This window comes from Mobula birostris, chromosome 26 (genome assembly GCF_030028105.1).
Source record: "Mobula birostris isolate sMobBir1 chromosome 26, sMobBir1.hap1, whole genome shotgun sequence".
In the NCBI taxonomy this organism is placed as follows: Eukaryota; Metazoa; Chordata; class Chondrichthyes; order Myliobatiformes; family Myliobatidae; genus Mobula; species Mobula birostris.
The window spans coordinates 28,848,487-28,871,600 of NC_092395.1; the positions used below are offsets into that span (position 1 = coordinate 28,848,487).

Sequence of the window (23,114 nt, forward strand, 5' to 3'; positions counted from 1 at the left end):
CAAATTTAACAAACTCTCAAGGGATACAAAGATAAAAAAAAGTTTAATAAAACAGGATTGTATGGAAAAAGCATTCGGAGCTGGCACAGGCATGGTGGGACAAGTTTATTTTTGTCACACGTACCAAGGTACAGGGAGAAGCTTGTCTTGCACACCGTTCATATAGAACAAAATCATTACACGGAGCATTGAGCTGGAATAAGGTAAAACAAGAACAGTGCAGAACAAGGTGTGGCAGCTACTGAATAAGGTGTAGTGCAGGTAAACAATAAAGTGCAAGATCATAAAGGTGGAGGGTGAGGTCAAGAGTCCCCCCACCTTAAGCCACTGTAGGGTCCACAAAAGTTTCTGGTTTTTAAAAATATAAAATCTCCCTTATTCTCTGTGGTTCTGCTAAGAAGAGGGTGCTGGATTATGAAAGGGCCAGCATTTTTGAAGAGAACTTGGAAGCTCTTACCTTTGTCATGGAGCCATAGAGCACCACAGCACAGAAACAGGCCCTTCAGCCCATCTAATCCATGCAATCTATTACTCTACTTAGTCCCACCCACCTATGCCTGGAAAAGAGCCCTCCATTCCCCTCCCATCCACATATTTATCCCAATTTCTCTCAAATGTTGAAATTGAAACCACATCCACCTCTTCTGCTGGCAGCTTGTTCCACACCCACATCACCCTCTTCAGCTTCTGGCTAATATTTAGCTTCAACCAAAGTCACCAGTCCAGAAAGTGATTCTCAACCCTTTTGGTGTACTACACAGGTGTGCATACAAGATAAATGCCCAGTTGCCACCTCAGCAAAAACCTGAGAAACTGGGTAAAATAAAAATACGTTAACATCAAAAAGGTGTGCTGCTCTAAAACAGGACCCGCAGGGTTCCTGTCCGGAGCTGCATGGCTTACAGCTGCCCTGTCACTGTCAGATTGAATCCTCCAAGCTCAAAGTACTCTCAATGGCAGCCAAGTCCCATTGGACTGAGAGGCACTTCCCACATTATCTTGTGCACTGACCAACCCCCGTGCCCTGCAGTGCTACAGGATACAAGCTCAGCAAACGGCTGTGATGTAACTTGAAACAAAAAGGTAGTGGACAGTAAATAAACTCAGCCTGGGAGATCCTGCGTACGAGACTGCAATGTTCCTTCAAACCCAACGTGAGCAGGAACCCAAGAGAAATGGATACACAGGCCCAGGCCCTGCAGACGGTGTCAAATCTCAAGAAGAATGTCTGGCCTACAATATTAAATACCTGTTTTTTTTTTCATTTTCATTTCATTTTTAAAACTTTTTATTAATTATTATTGAAAATCAACAACCTGTTTTAATAAATGTCAAAACTGAGAATAAATCAGAACTGAGAAGTACATAATCAGGGCACACATCTTCAACACACTCCAAGGCTAAAATGATAGCAACCATCTCAGACATGAATACTAATAATCTTCTCTTAATAGTCACCTGAAACTTTGGAACATAAATAGAAACACACTGGATCTTTTGAACCATCTGTGTAGATATGTGAGAAACCATATCTGCCTCACATATATTACTGAACTTCCTGTGCCACTGGTATGCAACCAATCTTCTTTTTGATCTTTTCTTGAAGGCTTAAATCAGCCACAGGCAAAGGGAAAATGAAGGGGGGGTGACAGAAAAGGGTTAATTGGGACCATTCAACAACCCAAAATTTTGGGTCCATTCATTTCCCATCCACCCAGACTGAAGACCTTACGAATACCGTGCTCCCAACACCCTACTAATGTTGCCAATATTGGATGAACAACTCTGTCCTTTTAAATTAACCCAATAAACCACTGCTACTGTAACCTGTGCAGATGTAGAAGTACTTCACCCATTTCTACCAGTAGTGACGAAAATGGGGATGATTTAATCTCACCACAACATAACCTCAGTGCTTGAGTTTGAACTTTATCTAGGGGCGTTAACACTTCTGGTGAGGTGACCCACAAGCAACACATCCATAATCAAAGACAGATCTGATTAAAGCAATATACACATTTGTTTAAGTGACTTCCTACTTGCACGCCAATCACCTGAGCACATTAAGGACATTTTTACACTTCTCGAGCATTTTACTCACATGCACCTTCCACGTTAGCCTTGTGTCCATCCACATACCTAGAAACTTTACCACTATTTATGACTCTTGTTTAAGAGATTTACTGTATAACTTGAGATCAATGGTGGGTATAATGTTCCTTTCAGAAAAACAAAAAACTTGACTCTTTGCAACAGGAAAGGTTAATCCCCCATAGGTGTACAAGATATTAAGAGGAATAGATAGAGTGGACAGCCAACGCCTCTTCCCCAGGGCACCACTGCTCAATACAAGAGGACACGGCTTTAAGGTAAGGGGTGGGAAGTTCAAGGGGGATATTACAGGAAGGTTTTTTACTCAGAGAGTGGTTGGTGCGTGGAATGCACTGCCTGAGTCAGTGGTGGAGGCAGATACACCAATGAAGTTTAAGAGACTACTAGATAGGTATATGGAGGAATTTAAGGTGGAGGGTTATATGGGAGGCAGGGTTTAAGGGTTGGCACAACATTGTGGGCTGAAGGGCCTGTACTGTGCTGTATTGTTCTATGACTTCCCCATTCCTCTGCTTCATTAGTAGCTGTCTGCATTTTCCTAACTATATCATTTATATTTCTGCCTCTCGTCCACACTGCACCATCAGCATTTACTGATTTGGAAATGTCTGAGCCGACATTTAAGAAGATATCATTCATCAACTGAACCCCTTGACCATGGCAGCATGCACTTATGCATTGAGTTGCTGCCATATGATTGGCTGGTTAGATATTTGCAAGCGTAGCTAATAAAGTGGCCATGGAGCCCAGAAAAGCAGAAGATGATTTAAATGGAGAATACAGCAAAATGCTGCTGCTCAGAGGGATTTGGATGCCATTGTGCCTTCTGTCTCAGTTACTCCTTTAGGGGATGTGAATGGTACCAGGAATGCCAGGAATCCACCCTGAGCAGGGAGACATACAGGCCAAACTTTGTAAACTGGTATTTTGGAAGACAATAGAATGTTGTCCTTTAATTATAAAGCAGATAGGATAAAGATATAAAAGTCTGCTTTCAACTTTCGAGGCTGTTGATGAGGCTACACTTGGAGCACACTGCACATAGCTTTGGTTTCCTTATTTAATGATGGACATACCTGGATTGGAAATAGTTCGGAGAAAGTTCATTAAGTTCATTCCTGGGATGCAAGAGTTGCTTTGAGAGGAAAGCTTGGCCTGTATTTATATGTGTTTAGAAGGTTCTCTGGGGTTTGACACAATAGATGCTGAGATGATATTTCCCCATGAGAAAGTCCAGAATGAGACATTGTTTCAGAATGTGGACTCTCTAACTAAAGATACAAATGAAAAGAATTCTTTCACTTGGAGACTGTGTATCTTTAGAATGTCTTCTATTGCAGACCACCGAGAAAGAGTTACTGAATTCATTCATGGTGGACGTAGGTAGATTTTTGTCTACGGATGTGGTTGTGTGTGTTTTTCTTTGGGGGGAGGGGTGAAGGTTATAATCAAGATTTATGAGAAACAGGTAGGAGAATGGAGCTTGGGCCAAAATAAAATTATCAATAATTTTAATGAATAGTGTGTTAGCCTCATGCTACTGTTTCTTATATTCTTCGGAAAATAAACATAAATGGATCTAATTTCTGGTCTATTATCAGACCTCATAGGTGGTTATTTTTGGGAAATTGCCTCGCATAAATTGGAAAGCGAATTTTTCACACCATAACAATAAGCATATTTATAAGCACTTCATTCTCTGAAAGTTATTCAGGATAATCAGTGGTTGCAAGACGCAAACCATTCTTAGCTTACTCTGAATTGGCAGCCCTCACTAGGACCTCCTGCTGAGGGAAGATTTCACATGCTGACTCTTGCTTGGAAATCCTTCCACCTTCCACCCATCCTGCCATCAGCTGAACGTCTGACAAAGCAGCAGGCAATGGTTGGGTTTTCTTGCTTTGGTTCATTCCCCAGCCACACCACTTACTCTTAGGAAAACTATTCTAAGTTTGACGTGCCTCTAATATTGCAACCGTTCATAGCTAAGAAATATCTTACGTCTTTTCCATAAATGCCAACATAAGCCACCAGGAGTACTGCAGTAGTAGCTCCATCTTCTTCCAAACTCCTTATTTTGCTACAAGTGCACTTTGTTCTATATTGGCAAGAACTTGTACATCTGTCAACATCCTGAAACCAGTTACTTTTGCTTGTATTTTGTCCTCTGGTGGATTTGCTGGGAAATTTTATATAGCCATTTATGTGAAACAATCTAAAGTTCCCTTTGAGCCTCTTCCATGTTAAATTGATGTGCAGCAACACAGCCTGGGCAATTTAATAACAAGGACTAAGACTGGTTGAACCACTGCCAGGTCCAGCATTTATGTATACAAGACCGCTGACGATTGTTGGCCACAGAGTTATGGCTTCACTTCTTGAAAATAAAATGTAACTGCAGATGCTGCAAATCTGAAATAAAGACAAAAAAAAATGCTAGAAACTCTCAGTAGGTCAGGTAGTATCCATACTTTCGTTTGTAGCTTTATTCCTCATCTGTTCTGCCTGGTGCTGCTGAGCTCATGGTAGCGTAGTGGTTAGCACAACACCTTACAGTACAGGTTCAATTCCCACCACTGCCTGTAAGGAGTTTGTACATTCTCCCCGTGACTGCGTGGGTTTCCTCCCACACTCCAAAGACCTGCCAGTTGGTAGGTTAATTAACCATTGTAAGTTGTCCTATGATTAGACTAGGACTAAATTGGGGGATTGCTGGGCAGCACGGCTCGAAAGGCCAGAAAGACCTATTCCACGCTGTACCTCGATAAATAAACAAACTCAGTGAATTGTAAATTGTAATGGCCACAGAGGGCAAAGTCTGAGTGGCTTCCAGCAGCTCCTCCATCTTTTACAAGGACCCCCTGTAAACCTCGAGGTAAAACTGCGAGGAAGAGGCTGTAGGACAGAGGCAGATGAAAGGGCCTGGGTGTAAAAAGATACAACATGAGTAACAAAGATAGATTTTGTATTGCTGGATGAACAACGAGAGAAAGTAGAGAGTTACTGGTCAGGTAACCCAGGGACGAGGTCAGTCATATGGTAAAATGCAAATTCAAATCCCACTATGGCAAACTGGAACTTGAATTTTAAAATCTGTAACTACCAATTCAAGTAGCTGTGCCAATGAAGTTATCAGATTATCAGTTACACATCTGCCGCCCTATTACGGTGGACTAGGGAAAGAACACACACAAAATGCTGGCCATCGTTAGTCAGGCTACAGCTTTATGTGACCTCAGTGCCACTTCAGTCTGGACCAGAACCTCACACAAAACGCTGGAGGACAGCAGAAACTACCATCTTGAGCAGCAGTGTGTGGAGACAAAGATCCCTGCTGGGTCGCACACGGTCCGGGCTGGCCTGTCCTTCACTGTCACCGAGTCTGAACGGCGGAACTGCCTACCCTTGCAGGAGCAGCTTCCCCTCAGGGAGCGAAGCAGCTGAAGGAAGTGAATAAATGTCCATTAGTAAATCACTTGGTTTCTCTCCATGCTCCATATCCTCTGCCGTTCCAATGGAAACTCATCCCAAAGTGCCTTACAGATAACGAAACATAATTTCCTCAGATAACTTGGGCACAACAGGATTCCACAAACATCAGTTTAATAATGAGCACAATCTAAGTTAGTCCCGGTTGTGTCTGAAGGAAACCGCACCGAGGGGTGGGAGCACGTGGGGGGTGGGGTGGAGGAGATGTTGAGTAATAGTAAGAAATCCTGTTTGCATATGAAACACACGACAATTGAAAGGTGAAATAAACAGTTCATTCTGCATGACGTTCCTGAAAGATCACAGGAAGATATTATTTTATATGGTCAGGGCATGAAGGGATATGGGTGGGGGGGGGGGGAAGGCTGGAGATTGGGGCTGAGAGGAAAAATGGATCGGCCATGATGAAATGGCAAAGCAGCCTCGATGGACCAAATGGCCTAATTCTGCTCCTATATTTTATTGCTCCTGTGTCTGGCCAAGAACAGCAGAGATTAGGGGCCAGTGTGGCAACTGGCTTGGAATTCACCATTTTATTGCTGTTCCACTGCAGGTAAAGCCCCCCCAGATCCAGGCAGCACCCGACCGAGATAGTTCACACTTATTTCCTCATACACTAGCTGGGAGGACTGTGTGGTGTTCGTCATCATAGAACATAGAACATAGAAATCTACAGCACACTACAGGCCCTTCAGCCCACAACGTTGTACCAACCATGTAACCTACTCTAGAGACTGCCTAGAATTTCCCTACTGCATGGCCCTCTATTTTTCTAAGCTCCATGTACCTAAGAGGCTCTTAAAAGACCCTATTGTATCCGCTTCCACCACCATTGATGGCAGTGCATTCCACGCACCCACCACTCTCTGTGTGAAAAATTTACCTCTGCCATCCCCTCTGTACCTACTTCCAAGCACCTTAAAACTATGCCCCCTCGGGTTAGCCATTTCAGTCCAGGGAAAAAGCCTCTGGCTATCCACACGATCAATGCCTCTCATCATCTTATATACCTCTATCAGGTCACCTCTTATCCTCCGTCACTCCAAGGAGAAGAGGCCAAGTTCATTCAATATATTCTCATAAGGCATGCTCTCCAATCCTCGTAAATCTCCTCTGCACTCTCTCTATAGTATCCACATCCTTCCTGTAGTGAGGTGACCAGAGCTGAACACAGTACTCCAAGTGGGGTCTGACCAAGGTCTTATATAGCTGTAACATAACCTCACGGCTCTTGAACTCAATCCCATGGTTTATGACGGCCAACACACCATACAGCTTCTTAACAACACTGTCAACCTACGCAGCAGCTTTGAGTGTCCTATGGACATGAACCCCAAGATCTCGTTGATCCTCCACACTGTCAAAAGTCTTACCATTAATATTATATTCTGTTTTCATATTTGACCTACCAAAATGAACTACTTCACTCTTATCTAGGTTGAACTCCATCTGCCCCTTCTCAGCCCAGTTCTGCATCTTATTGATGTCCCGTTGTAACCTCTGACAACCCTCCAGACTACTCACAACACCCCCAACTTTTTTATCATCAGCAAACTTCTACTTCCTCATCCAAGTCATTTATAAAGATCACAAAGAGGAGCGGTCCCAGAACAGATCCCTGCAGAACACCACTAGTCACCATCCTCCATACAGAATACAAACTATCTACAACCACCTTTTGCCTTCTGTGGGCAAGACAATTCTGGATCCACAAAGCAAGGTCTCCTTGGATCTCAGGCCTCCTTACTTACTGAAGGAGCCTTGCATGAGGAACCTTATCAAATGCCTTACTGAAATCCATATACACTACATCCACTGTTTCAAAGTTCTGGTTTACTTGATGAGTGTAGGGATCACATTTTTATTGTAATCCATTGAATGGTAATTGAAACAGAGTCACCAATCACCATACAGAGCTTCCTGCTCATGCAGATGTGAAACCAAATGGAGAATTACTGGGAATTTAAAAACACAAACACGAGGAAATTTGCAGGTGCTGGAAATTCAAGCAACACACACAAAAAAGGCTGGTGAACGCAGCAGGCCAGGCAGCATCTATAGGAAGAGGTACAGTCGACGTTTCGGGCCGAGACCCTTTGTCAGAGCTCACCCTGACATAAGGGTCTCGGCCTGAAACATCGACTGTACCTCTTCCTATAGATGCTGCATGAACTACTGGGAATGTTGACTTTACAATGGAGAAGAGGAAGACGTAGTTCAGGAATCACTGAAAGGCTGAGGCATGCAATTAGGGTGGCATACAGTGAGTTAGTCTTCACTACAAGAAGATCCAAGTAGAAGGTTTGGGATGTGTTCTTCCAGTTTTACAGGGTCCTCAGGAGACTGCATGTGGAACATTGTTTCAGGTATGATCTTCTTACACGCATTGTGAATGTTCCAGATTGATTCCTGGGTACTGGGGGTAAGATGGGGTGTCAGTACAAATCAGGCTTGTACTTTATTCACGTTAAAGATATGAGACATGATTTTTTTGAAAAGTGTCAAGTGGTAGATGCAGGGATGGTGGCTCCCCTGGCCAGGTGCCCAGAACCAGATGTCCTTATCTCAAAATAAAGATCATTCAGATTGAAAATAATGAGAGATTTCTTCACTGGAGGATAGTATATCTTTGTAATTCTCTGTGGAGGCTCATTTCCAAATACACTAAAGACATAAACTGGACAATAGGTGCTTAAATATTAAAGCAATCACAGGATGTGGGGTTACTACAGTGATACTGACCAACACCTATCATATTGAGTGACAGAGCAAGCAGAGGGGGCAGAATGTCTTACTACTGCTTATACTTCTTACTGGAGAAAAAAAAGCCCAAACTGCAAGTGCAAGGTTAATTAACAGGACGTATCGGCCTGACAAGATTGTTAATAATAATGAGGAAGCGGCAGATTACTCAAAGCCTGGTGCCTCCTCCAGCAACTGCGACTCAGTTTATGAAAATATAACAGATTGTCTTTACATTGGGCTCGTGCCAGTGACTTCTGGAGGACGGATCTCACTCAGTCAAATGCAGCCAGTTGGAGAGTAGTGTTTGTGCTGTATGAAACTGATTAACAGCTTAACACAAACAATCCCTGCACAGCTACTGACCGAACCCCAGATTCACAGCATAGCTGACTGAATAGATAGTCCATGTAATGGGATGGTTTAATGCGCTGTCTCATCAAATTCATCCCTTTTAACTTTGTTTCAAAACTGATGTAAAGTCTTAGTTCCTCTCTCCGCAGGTTGTGCCTGATCTTTTGAGTTCAACTGGCACTCTTGCTCATTTCGGATTTTTAACTGCAGGGTTTTGTATCACTTGGTTTGTGGTTTTGGTTCATTTCTTTATATTTACACCTCCTCCGGAGAGATGAGTTGCACTTTAACACGACTGCACCACTCTCCCGTCGAAAATCATTAGCTCTCTCTATCTCTCCACCCAAATGCAAATGTTCCCCATGTTCCCTCCATCTCTCCTCATCCTCTGCAACTTAGAGCACCTTTCATTTTTATCTTTCTCTAAGACTGATTAAAATCCATTGACTTGAAACTTTACCCATTTCCCTCTCCACAGACGCTGCCTGACCTGCTGAGGTCTCCAGCTCTGTTTTTATTGGGTATATAAAATATAAAAAATAAAAGATTTGCATTTATATTTTTTCACAACTTTTCTTCAAGCTGTTTACAACTAAAGAGTTGTTCTATTTTTTTTATTGATATAAACTCTACTGTAATTTAGAGAAATGCAACGGTAAATTTGCTCACTTCAAGATCCCACGCAGAAATGTAATAACAATTGCTTTCGTGAAGTTGCTCGAGATGTAAATCAATATAAATATTAGACTGGACACTGGAGAGAACTGCCTTGCTCTTCTTTCAAGTATTCTTGTGAAACCTTTAATGTCAATTTGAGATGGCCAATAGAGCACTGTTTAGCATCTCATCAATGGAACAGAATTAATCAGTACTGTGATCAAGTCTCTGAGAAGTGAGTTTGTGAAAAATGTTTACATATTTTTCCATGGGGCGGGGGAGGGCTTCTGTTGGCACAAGTGGGGGGAGGGAGAGTGTCAATGCTTCTGCTGCTGCTTGTATGATGGGAAGGGGTCTTTGGGGTTCTGATGTTTCTATCATTCATTCTATGGGCTTCTTGTTTCGTGGATGTCTGCAAAGAGTAAGAATTTCAAGTTGTATACTGTATACATTCTCTGGTATTAAATTGAACCATCTGAAACGCAGTATATGACCAATATATCAGAGGTTCAGTAACCAGCACCGGTGCAATAGGCTGAATGGTCTCAACCTGAACTAATCATGGATTCTAAGGAACTCCACAACGTGACTGGGCTTTGTGAAGTTCAGATTGTTTGTGGGCATGATTCCAGCTGAGTGTTGTTTTATAGGCCAAGTTATCAACACGTTATTAAGGCTGTCTAAGTGAATCTATTCTGTGGTTTATAAATTAAACACGCAGCTGTTAGACCAGTCACATAGCAGGATGCATCACCCGTTATGTCAGAAACTTGTTTAGTGGAGTCTGATGTCTCATTACTTTCCCCATGTTTAGCGCTTCTGTCTCCGGACATCATGTAAAAGAACAAAGGAGCCAAGGCAACAGTACACAGATGACTCGGGAATGAGAGATTAATCTCACACCCAATCCCCAGCCTCATCCTCGGCCAACCAGAAACCAGTATAGGACCTATATATATATATGGTCTGCATTTTCAGATAATCAAGGCACCATAGAAGTGGCAACAGCTGCAGAACTAAAAGGAGATGCCAAGTCTAAGAGATGATAGAAATAAGATGAACTCTGTAACTGCCATTTGGAGCCCCCAACACTGACTCTGGAAATACAACTGGGACTAAGAATCCCATCACTGAATGAGGGATGCAATGGAGAATGAGGATCCCATCACTGAATGAGGGATGCAATGGAGAATGAGAATCCCAGCACTGAATGAGGGATGCAATGGAGAATGAGGATCCCAGCACTGAATAAGGGATGCAATGGAGAATGAGGATCCCATCATTGAATGAGGGATGCAATGGAGAATGAGGATCTCAGCACTATGTGCACAGTGTAACAGGGACGGAGAGTCCCAGCACTGAGTGTTTTAACAATCGGTTAGTTAATAGTTAGACTCAGTTTACTCACCAATAACTGTCAGGGTTGCTGATGCTGATCGGATGAAACCAAACCCATTGGTAACATTACAGTAATATTCTCCTTCCTGCCACCTCTTCAGGTCCCTCAGCACAAGAGTACCTTCATTCTTAGTGTCAAGGAGTGTCCCATTGTGATACCTGAATAAAAATCAAAGGGGAATGCTCAAATCAAATATTCAAATCCTCAATTATAAGGTATCAACATTAAGTTAAGAGCCAAGCAGTTGTCATCATGGTTCTGTCCTCCTCCCCCCCCCATACAAATAAGAGCACAGTCTTTGTTGCCTCATTCGATGATTCTTGACTGTCAAATAAAGGTCAGAATCAGGCTTAATATCACTGGTATATGTCGTGACATCTGTTTCTGTCCCTCTTGTTATGTTTAATAAGGAATAAAAGTAAATATTTTTTAATCTGAAGTGCCATTGCGATTTTGTATTCCAGTTATCCACAATCCTGAAGTCTGCTTTCCCACAATATCACTTCAGCAGCAAGACCAGCATCCTGGATGACCCTCAGCTTCCTTAACTGCCACAGTTTGCCAGAATTCTCTTGTGGGGAGAGGTCCAGGATTTAGAACCAGTGACGATATATTTCTAAATCAGGGTTGCATGTGATCTGAAGGGCAACCTGCAGATGTTGATAATCCCATGTTCATGCTGTCCTTGTCTGAATTCATCCTACATCTAATTCAGCTCCCATGTCTGTGGTCTAATGGTGTAGGAGTTCTATTGGAATGACAGGTACATTGCTATATTCGAGATGCTATACAATGCAACCACAAGTGTAAAAGAAAAAGAATTGTCAAATGCAGATTGAAATCCAGTCAAAGACTACTTTGTCTCAAATCAAATCCTACATTGGTGAACACCCACCCCAGCCAGGTACCTAAAGGAATGAAATCTTAAAATCTCACCAGAAATATTTGAGTGGTTTTGGAGCTCCTGTGGCTTTGCAACAGAAGGTCACCCGCTGACCTTGAAATCGCACTTTACTCTCTGGATGTTTCACTATGTAAGGGCTTTCTGTTGGCATGAGAGAGAGACAGTGAAAAGCAATCAGAACTTAGAGGAATCACATCCAAAACTAAGATAGTCATATGGCATTTCAAGAGCAGAATTCAAGGTTGATTATTTAAACATAAACTCTAAACACAGTTTTACATATTTGATCCACATCTCTGGACCTGGATTCTGCAGAAGCAGAGTCATAAATGAAGCTATCTGGCTCCATGTGTCTACACCAGCCTCCAATTATCCTCATTCTCAATTACCTTGCAGATTTTTTCCTTTAAGTATTTATCTAATTTCTCTTTAGCAAGTCCTATTTGCACCACGCAGATCACAATGGCACTAAATGAAAGTCATTCTCTATCTCTAGCTCCTTTCCAGGTCTCTGTAGGATGTTTTCCAATTAAAATCTTGAACATTTTACAGTGGGCTGAATAAGATACAATTATTCAGGGACTTTACTGTACTTTGGTACACACAAAGTGTTGTTCAAATCTGTTTCCTTCAACTGCCATCACCCAAGCTGGACAGATTATTGTTTTGTGAAGTTATGAAGGGAAATGGAGTAATGCTGGCTGACTGGAGGTGAGAGACAGATTAACTGAATGATTCCAAGAGCTGAACTATCATGGCCGCTTGCTGCTGTGTCTCACAGACCATTGGTTCCTACGTTTAGAAAGGAAGAGTTACCAGCGATGTTACTGAAAGGGGTTACTTTGCATCAATGAGTACAATGTATGAGATGGTTACTGACCCACTCGCGTAAGAATTGCCTTGATCACCGAAATATCTGTACTGTTCTGAACAGCTTGGAATACTGAAGGGGCAAACTTTTTGTGCTCGACTAGCACGACGTTTCTGGTGTGGGCACACACTCCAGGGATCCGGAAAGAACCCGTCTGATCGGTTGTCGTTAATGTCACCGGGGGTTGGTCCGGCATGGCTATCCTGCTGCCAATGAGAGGTGACCCATCAGTAGAATGGACTGTCCCTAGTAGGATATGCTGGTCACAGATGCAACTGTTGCAGTCTTCATTCACCCGGCCCATCGTGCACACCAGGTGACAACCTGCAGGAAGACAATCTCGTCATTTGCTTTTATTATACATTAGGGTTGATAAAACCTGATAGTTCACCTTATCTTCCACCCGTATACCTGTTCTACAGTCACCAAAGAGCAGATCCACCAGCCCTGGGGGCAATCTGTGACCTGCCCAAAAACAACTATTAAAAGCACATTAAAATTCTTCAAAACGGATGCAGTGAAGACAGGGCCCGCAGGGGCAAGCTGCATTCTAACCCCACAGAGATGGCAGAGGGAGCATGGAGCAACTGAAAACCAACTGCAGAAAGACAATGCACTGACTACTAAATAAACATGGAAAGACTACAGAATAAAGGTACACTCCATTTGTGGAGTGATCATATGTCCTCACTGTAGACGTCCCATCTACTGTGACCACAGATCCACCATTCACTGTTCACTTGAAATGCACTAATCCCCCCAGCTCAATAAAAGTTTCAACTGGCCCCTTTAACTTCCATAAGACCAGAAGACATAAAGCAGAATTTACGCCGTTCAGCTATTTCTGTCAGAAATCCCCTGCAGACAATTTTTTTTCTAGAAGTTTCTAGGTTTTATGAAGACGAAACCAGTGGAGAGTACAGGTCTTGCTATGTGTCTTTAAGTTTTAAGAAAAAAGAGAAAGCATGGGAAATACTCAGTGAGTCAAGCAGCATCTGTGGAAAGGGACACAAACCTGATAACCAATTTCTGCTTTTATTTCCGATTTACAATGACTGAGTTATGTGCTTTTGACAATTTTTGGACTTCTCTGAGCCCTTCTGTCACTCAACATGGGAGCAGTTACCCTGTGATGGACTGAACCCCCACCCTCCCCCCGATTGCCCTCAGAGAGCCAGTAGAGTAAGTGCAAGAATCTCCCTTTGCGTGGATCAAGAGACCCAGCCCACCACGTTCTCCACCTCATCTGACATGCATCCGTACCTGAGCAAGGCGATTCAACGCATTTTTTAACTTCAATTGCTCGACCAACACAAGTCTGCCCGTCTGAGGTCTGGACACAATTTCGGTGGCGTAGGGTATGGCCGCTGCCACAGGTGACCGAACACGCAGTCCAAGGTCCCCATTCCTTCCAAAGGGCCTCTTGAAAATCAGACAGAGGAGAAATGGAATTCGTAAGTTCATAGAGCAGGGGTAGCTACAAATATCCCAATCTGGTATCCTTCCTCCTTGGTGGATTAAGGTGATTTGGAATATGACATAGCATCAATCTAGAAGGACACTTCTCATTCAAGAAAAACAGTACTCTGTCACCTGATACTTACGTAGCGTCTATGCCTTGGTGAAATAACTCAAGGCCCTTTAGTGAATCACTGACAGATAAGGTTTGGAACCATATTTGGAACCAAGTCCTGACGAAGGGTCTCGGCCTGAAACGTGGACTGCACCTCTTCCTACAGATGCTGCCTGGCCTGCTGCGTTCACCAGCAACTTTGATGTGTGTTGTTTGGAACCAAGTCACACTTTGGGACAAGTGGCCAGAGCTTTGTCAAAGTTGTAGGTTTTAAGATCTATCTCAAAGGGAGAAAGATAAAGCCAGGAAAAGAGGTCTGATCAGGGAATGTCAGGGCATGGAGGGTGCGAAAGAGAGGAGGTAGAGAGGTTTGTCAAACAGTGCGATCTGAGTCTCAACGTGGACAAGACAAATGAGATTATTGTGAACTTCAGGAAGGCACGGTTCAACCACTCTCCATTGCACATCGATGGATCTACTATGGAGGGAGTGGAGAGCACAAAATTCCTTCGTATGCAGTTAACAGATGATCTAACCTGGACCCACAACATCTCCTCACTAGTCAAGAAGGCACAGCAGTGTCTATAATTTCTGAGGAGATTGAGGTGGGCATGGCTCCCCACCCCATTCCAATAACTTTCTTCAGAAGCAGCATCGAGAGTGTCCCGCATCATTGTGTGGTACAGAGGATGCAAGTCATTGGACTGCAAGATCCTACAGAGGAGAGTAAAAACTGCCAAGGAGATCACTGGGTCTCCCTCTCCCCAATTTGTGACATTTACCCGGAGCATTGCAGATCAAGGACACAAAGCATTGTTGAGGATCCCTACCACCCATCCCACAACCTCTTTGACCCACATGTTCTTCCAGTCTTTCTCACTGTATCCCACTCCCTATATCCAGTCTATCTCTCTGTATCCAGTCCATCTCACTGAGTCCCACATCCTTTATCCAGTCTGTCTCTGTAACCCACTCCCTTTATCCAGTAAATCTCACCGTAACCCATGTCCTTTATCCAGTCTATCTCACTGTAACCCACACCGTTTATCCAGTCTATCTCTCTGTATCCCACACCCTTTATCCAGTCTCTCTCTGTAACCCACTCCCTTTATCCAGTAACTCTCACTGTAACCCACACCCTTTATCCAGTCTATCTCTCTGTATCCCACACCCTTTATCCAGTCTATCTCTCTATGTCCCACACCCTTTATCCAGTCTATCTCTCTGTATCCCACACCCTTTATCCAGTCTATCTCTCTGTATCCCACACCCTTTATCCAGTCTTTCTCTCTGTAATCCACACCCTTTATCCAGTCTATCTCTCTGTATCCCACACCCTTTACCCAGTAAATCTCACTGTAACCCACACCCTTTATCCAGAATATCTCTCTGTATCCCACACCCTTTATCCAGTCTATCTCACTGTAGCCCACTCCCTGTTCACAACCCCGCATGATCTGTCCAGATTCCACGCAAAGCAAATATTTTTCACCATATCTCAGTGTTTTACAATAAAAATAAACCACAAATGCCAAACGATAAACTTCGGTTTTTGTTTGAATCTCTGGAATTTCCTGTGACGAGAGACCTAGATGAGAATGGTGAGGAGCCTAGTGCTGGAGTATCCGAGACTCGAACCGAGACACGGTACGAGACTGAGACGAGAACAGGTTTCCGAACTAGACACGAGATGACATTCAAAAAGTTGAGCTGACAATTGAGCCCCGAACCTCAGTTCAGGTGCTTTTTAAATATTAAAATCTGGATGTCAAATCCTGGCCGCTGATTAGCGGGGCGGAACGAATCTTTAAAGGGGCTGCACCAGCTGTCCATAGTCCAGAGAATCAGAACATTTAATTTCTGAAAACTGGCACAATCGGGTGCATATCGTAACAATTCCTACCCCAGAGGGTTGTGGAAGCTAGATCAAAGCAGTTATTTTGAGAGACCAGGGGTAACTTTTTGAAAGATGAGGGAATTGAGGGCTATGTGGAATTGGCAAAGAGGAAATGATATCTGGTACAGAGCAGCAGTGATCATATTGAATGGCAGGGCAGTTCCCCACTCCCCACCCCCTATTTTCTTGTGTGTTTGCTCTCACCTTGACATGGGGGCATGTTGCACGCTCGATGCTGGATGGCTTTTCCCTGGCACCTCGGAAGCGTGAGATACCGAAAACGCACGTTGTCCGTACAAGTGCGCTGCCGGGCCTGGACGCCTGGTCCCCCACAGTCTGTGGCCGCACAGGGACTCCACTCTGACCAGTGTGACCAGTGGGTGTGAACTGCAGATGGAGCAGAGAGAGCGTGAGTTAGACCACGATCACACGTCGCAATGTGCTCCATTAGTGCAACGCTACCGCCCCAAAACAGCAATGTACATCAGTCCTGCTGAGGGGTCTCGGCCCAAAATGTTTACTCTCCTCCATAGATGCTGCCTGGCCTGCTGAGTTCCTCCAGCATTTTGTGTGTGGTTTGTTAATTTACATTTGTGTGGCTCCTTTTAGTATAGTAAAAATATTCTTCGGGGGGGGGGGCGGTTATCAGAAAAGTATATTCATGCTCCCGACAAGTTTTTAGCAAATGCCAAAAAAAAGTTTTAAACAAAGTCTTGGAGGAGGAGAAGGGGCAGGGAATGTTTGAGAGAGAGTGGGAGTGGGGGAGGTGGGGTTTGGGGAGAGAGGAATGGGGTAGGGTCTTTGGAGTGATGAAAGCAGAATGGAGCAGAGAGGCGCTGGTGAGGGGAAAGGGGAGGGAGGTTGGGGAATGTGAGTGGGGTGGGGGTGAGGGGTTGTGAAAAGTGTGGTGGAGATTTGGGGTGTGGAGGGTGTCAGCGGGGTTGGCGTGGGAGTGGGTGGATGGGCGTGTTGTCAGGCTGGGGCTGGCGTGGCTCTCTTCGCAAACAGCTGGAGAGGAGGTCCGCAGAGCAAGAGCCGGCCACAGCAGGGTCAGAAAGAGAAAGACAGCCTACCTAGAGGGCACTTGAATCGAATGTGGTAGTTGGAGCAAACCCTGCCCTGTGGCTGCTCCTTGTTCACACACCAGAAGCCCTTGTCGGGGCTGTAATGAACCACCTCCCCGGTTTGGTCCGCCTTCACCCAGTCGGTGGTGCGCGCCTCGATGGAAGTGGGCCGCGCGCACACGCGCTCCCGGTAGTAGAAGCGGATTGCTTCCAGCCGCTCGAAGTCTCCATGCCCGCCGGGATGGTCGATATTGAACCAGGAGGTCCACTCCGTCACATCTGGGAGCAACAAATCATGAACATCAAACAAACAGCTTGAACTTGTCTTACGCCTATCGGATGGCAGAGGTGTCTAAAACTACGGGGCAGAGGTGTAAGGCAAGGGGTAGGAGACATAGGGAGTCTGAGGAGGGAACTTTGCCGGTGGTTGGATCTGGAACATTCTGTCGGGTGGTAGGGTAGGAGACAAAGAGTCTCATTACGTTTAGGAAACATCTGGACAAGGGAAACACAGGAGAGAGCAGAGGCTGGAACTTGGAGTAACATACATGATACTGGAGAACCTGAGGGGGGGGCAGCATTAGTATAGGGAAATGCACAGTGGACGTTTCGGATTGAGACCCTTCATTTGGACATCTAGTCAACCGTCCATTTCTATCCACAGATGCTGCCTGACCTGTTGAGTTTTTCCAGCATGACTTGTTGATTTATACAAGGGAATAGGCTGCTTTGTGTCTGGTATTATATAAGTCTTCAGGAATGTCAAAAACGTAGAGTTGCCAGCAAGGTTGCCAAATGTAAAGGTAAGGCAGCATGAATGAAGAGAAATAGTCAATGTCTTATCCCTTCTGCCTTTCTGCCCATTTAAAATCTTATAACAATGTGGATTGGGAAGTGCCTAGCAGAAGTAAATGGATTATTTTCAGATTGGCCAAGTTTGGAAGGACTGACACAGGAATTCGTGTTGGGGCCTCAACAAATTATTAACTGTATTAATAATTTGGATGAAGGAGCCACATAGACAAACTTGCAGAAAAATAGTGAGGAGGACACAAAAGAGTCTGCGCAGGGATATGGATAGGTTATGTGAGTGACATCACTGGCATTTGGAAGGTAGCATGGGAAAATATGAGATCCACTTTGGAATTAAAAAATGAGAAACCAGATTATCATTTAAATGGAGCGAGATAACAAAACATTGTGGCCAAAGGGTTTTAGAGATCCTGGTACCTGAGACACAAAAGTTAACATTCAAATACATGCATCAAGTCTTTAGGAAGGCTGTGGAGCGTTGGTCTTTCCTTCAAGGGACATGTAGTATTAAAGAAGGAAAGTTTCAATGCAACATTGCAGGGTGCTGATGATACTGCAATTTGAGAACTGTGTACCACCGCTCACATTTAAAGAAGTGCATTCTTGCATCGGAGGCACGGCAGAAAAAATGCTGAGATTAACATATAGAGAAAGATTGAGAAGGTGATCTTATTGAAACATATGAGATTCAAAGAAGGTAGAAAGAGTTGTTGCTAAGAGGAGGTTTCCCACAGTGGGATTCCTAGGAGAGCGTGTTTCCACATGAGGCAATTGACCATTTAAGACGGTGACTGGAAGATTTCTTTTCTCATGGTTATAATTCTTTGGAACACCCCCACCCCAGGAAGCAGGGAAGGTGGAGTCACTGAATATAACCAGAATAGAGATTTTAAACATTACCTTCATTTGTCACAATGCATCAAAACATCCAGTGATATTTTGCGACAATGACCAATACAGTCCGACGATTGTACTTGGGGCAGCCCACAAGTATTGCCATGTTTCCAGCACCAGTGTAGCATGCCCACAACTCATGAACTCTAACCTGTGCATCTTTTGGACTGTGGGAGGAAACTGGAGCACCCAGAGGAAACCCATGCAGTCACAGGGAGAACATACAAACCTCTCACAGGCAGATGTGGGAATTGAACCCCCCTATCAGTGATTGCTGGTGCTGTAAGGTGACTGCTCTAGCCATTACACTGCCGTGCCCTCTTATTAGCAAACATTAAAGTTAGAAAGGACTTGAGAGGTATGGGAAGAGAATGGGAAATCAGTGTTGTGCCGGAGATTGGGTCAGCCATCAGCCATGATTTTACTGAATGTCAGAGTAGGTTTGAGGGACCGAATAACCTGTTTTCTCCTCCTCTTTCTCACGGGTACCTTGGTCACCCATCTCCCCTTCACCAACTCTGCCAAAACAAGTGGGACATTACGTAAAATACTTGATGCATTTGACAAAAGGCAACGTTAGAGGAGTGGAATTAATCGAAGAGTTCATTCAAAGAGTTGTGAAGATACAAGATGGCCAAGGAGCCTCCCAGAGTTTCTCTGAATGGCACTGGTTGGGCTTGGAGTATTGTCTTCGGTTCTGGTGCCGCACTTTTGAAAAAAATTTGGTTATGCTGGACAGAGTGAAGAGATTCACCAGCATATTGCCTGGACTGGAGGACATTATTCATAGGGAGATTGGATGGGGTGGGATTGTTCTCCCCCTAGAGAAGGGGGACTAGGATATGATTGTATAGATGTAGATAAAATTGTAAGTATTATAGATATGACAGATAGAATCTTCTACCCATCATAGGGGTATTAAAAACTACAGAGGATTGAGGAGACAGTTCTTTTATTACACAGTCAGTGGTTGATATCTGGAAATTGCTGCTAGAGAAGGTGGTGGCGTCAGATTCAGTCACCTTGTTTATGAGACATTTAAGCAGGCGCTTAAATTGGCAAGGCTTAGAAGAATATGGGCTGAATGCAGGCCAATTTAGCGTAGATGGACAGAAGGGTTGGCATGGACAAGATGGGCTAAAAAGCCTTTTTCAGTGCTGTAGAGCCCCATGTGACTTTGGATCATGTTGGAAAGGAAGAAAAAAGGATGGGAAGGAAAGAAGTTAGGACTTCTCAGTTCTGGTAGAGTATTGGGTTGTAATGGGCCTAGCTGGATAAGGATCAGATGGAGGATGTGCACAGTGACAGGTGAGACCAGCTAAAGTCCACAAAGAGCCCAAAAAGGTTAAAATCAAACCAGAAGATATGGCAATCGCTGATCAAGCTCTTTCAAGGGGTTACTTGGCCGCGAAGGCATGCTGTTCCTTTAAATGAGTCAGTGACAAGGGAATGCTCAGTGACCTGGTTACTTGCGGATGGTTGACCGAATGGTTGCATTAGGTGGGCTGTCAATCACGGCCGCCTCCCAGGCACACAGTGTGGCTGCCTACTGTGTTTTCTTGTTCACGCTGCAGGACTGCCACTGGATTTCCCAGAGAGCTTTGGTCATTGATCACAGTTCTCTGATCAGCACCATTACATCCAGCCGTCGCCTCATCTCGGAGTCAGCAGCCTCTGAGACCAGGCCCACCTGAGAGACAGGGAGCACAAAAACCATCCCAAGCAAGCACTCTGAGTGTACCACAGGAGGAACTCGGCCCAGTCAGAAGGGCAGTGCCGAGGATCACAGTACTGTCCCAGGGGCAGTGCAGAGGGAAGGTTAGAGTTTCAGAGGGGCAGTCGTGGAAAAATAGTCCACACTGCAGTTTTGGAGGGGCAGTGCCGGTGAGGTAGTGCAGCAGGAGCTCTGTGTTTTTAGAGGGGCTGTGCCAAAGGTCACAGTATTGTCCGAGGGGCTGTGCCAAGGGTCACAGTATTGTCCGAGGGGCAGTGCCAAGGGTCACAGTATTGTCCGAGGGGCAGTGCCAAGTGAGCTCTGCTCTGCAGGCGGGGTTAGTGCTGAGGGATTGTTGCACGGTCAGCAGTTAGTCCGAGGGAGCACTGCACGAACAGTGGGCAGAGCCACACTGTCAAAGGGGGCAAAGCCAAGGAAATGCTGCACAGCCCAAAGGGCAAGGCCAAGGGAATGTCACATTGTTAGAAGGGCACTCGCTGTCGCTGGTGGAGGATGAGTAATATTGAGGGAGTGCTTCTCCCTCCGAGGGTCAGGGACAAGGGTATGCTGTATTGTGGAAGGGCAGTAGGGCTGAAGGAGCACCAAAACTATGGGAGGAGTCATGCTGTGGGTTTAAGGTACCTGAGGCATGGAATTCAAGGCTATCGCACATCCCCTTTGTCCACTGAAACTTAGTAGCGTGTTAGAATCCTAATGAACAATCTCATCACCTAAAACAAAACAGAGAATGCAGGAAGTGCTGAACTCAAGCAGTCAGGCAGCACCCATGGAGAGAGAAAAACAGAGTTCACATTTCAAGTTCAAAAACCAAACTGCTGGAGGGTCTCATGGTTCACACAGCACCCGTGGAGGGAAATGGGCAGTTGGCATTTCGGGACGAGACCCTCAATCTGAACAGCAGGTGAAGATGAAGGGACTGGATTGCAGTCCAGAATGAGGGTGTTACGATAGGCGCTGGCTGTATTGGAACCCAGGTGCAGAGCAAGGACTGACTCTGATGTAAAGACGGCAGTGAGAGTTTATTCATAACAATTACAGAAGAACATCGATGGCTCGGTCGAGGGACACCGCGAGATGCAGCATTCTCAAAACTAGGACCTCGTGATTAGACCTAATCAGGCATCCACTTAAATACACAGAATCCCTGAGCCTATGAAAACAAACTGAACAAGCCTAAACAAAAGGTACCAGGAGACCGCAGTACAGAGTGAGTGGTTCAAGAAAAACACAAGGAACTCTAAACTGGCAGTAGCTGTCATTAAACAACAATTAACCAATTCAGGTGCTCTAAAAGCTTCAGAGCCCAATGCTCTCCAGCACCCTGTGCTGGCCTGAAGAACGCAGTAGAGGACCCTCCTCCTATGTCTGTCACCTGACGGCCCAGGGACACCCGAAAACTCAGGATCCAGAGAGACCTGGGGAACTCGAGAGGGAGACCTGAGTCACAGGACCCTGAAGCTGGGATCCCAGGTATTCGTGAATTGAAAGGCTTGGAACAGAGACTGGAGAAACTTAGAAAGTAGACTAGAGAAGTTCAGAACATAGGCTCAGAACATCGACTCGGGACATGCACTGAGAGTAGGAGACACACTCTCCTCCAGCCATCGATGTCAAAATGCCACTGTTCAGCCTCCACTGGGTCCATCACTTGGCATGATCCTTCTGTCATGGTGCGTGCTGACAATATCAGAACCCATAGACTCTGATGTAAAGACTACAAGTAGGGCTTATTCATAAAAATTCCAAAACAACATTGGTGGCTCAGCCAAGCAACACTGCAAGGAGTAACATTCTCAAAACTAGGACCCCGCGATTAGCACTAATCAGGCAATCGCTTAAATAATGCAAGTCACACTGAATCCTTGGGCCTATCAAAATAAACTTAATAAGCTTAAACATAAGGCACCCAGGAGACTGTATTACAAAGTCGCTCAAGGAAAACACAAGGAACTCTAAATATTAATGACTGTCGATAGACGACAAGTAATCAGTTCAGATGCTCTAAAAACCATGGAGCCCAATGCTCTCTGGCGCCCCACACAGGCCTGAAGAACTTATTACAGAGGGGCTCAACTTAAATCACCGACTGCTCATTTCTCTACACAGATGTTATGGGACTCCCTGAATTCCTCCAGCAACGAGGTTTTTGTTCCAGATTCCAGCATCCACTTCATGTTCCATACTGATAACTGCTCATTAGAATGGCCTTGCCGAATAAAAATGGGGGGTGACCTCATTGAAACCTATTGAATAGTGTGATAGGGTGGCTATGGAGAGGATGTTTCCTTTGATGGGAGAGTCTAGGACTAGGGGACACCGCGTTTTCTGTTTTGTCTCAGATTTACAGCATCTGCGGTATTTTATTCTCACATTATTGTTCTGTTTACCTGAATGCAGTTTCTGTACCTCGTTGTTACTCAGTTTCCGATTCCTCCGATTCTGTTTCAATTTCTGGAGTTTGGGCTGGCTCTCTTTGGCAGCTGTGGAAAGGATGAATGGAAGCAAACCATTTGAAAAGAACAGATCTTAAAAAACATGTAAAATGCTCGAGCAACTCAGCAGGTGGATTCATCTGTAGAAGGGAATAAACAGCCAACATATCCTTCATCA

General features: G+C 44.6%; 1 protein-coding gene across 1 annotated transcript in view; it reads right to left on the reverse strand.

Moving 5' to 3' along the window:
* The window catches only part of cilp2 (cartilage intermediate layer protein 2), a 31,168-nt gene that overhangs the window by 4,788 nt on the left and 3,266 nt on the right, over positions 1 to 23,114 (reverse strand). The window contains exons 2-8 of the mRNA XM_072243919.1: positions 22,892 to 22,984; positions 17,072 to 17,341; positions 16,203 to 16,385; positions 13,792 to 13,950; positions 12,538 to 12,852; positions 11,690 to 11,798; positions 10,763 to 10,911 (exon numbers count right to left, since the gene is read on the reverse strand). Coding sequence (XP_072100020.1) covers positions 10,763 to 10,911; positions 11,690 to 11,798; positions 12,538 to 12,852; positions 13,792 to 13,950; positions 16,203 to 16,385; positions 17,072 to 17,341; positions 22,892 to 22,984 — 1,278 coding nt within the window. The remainder of the gene's footprint in view (positions 1 to 10,762; positions 10,912 to 11,689; positions 11,799 to 12,537; positions 12,853 to 13,791; positions 13,951 to 16,202; positions 16,386 to 17,071; positions 17,342 to 22,891; positions 22,985 to 23,114) is intronic.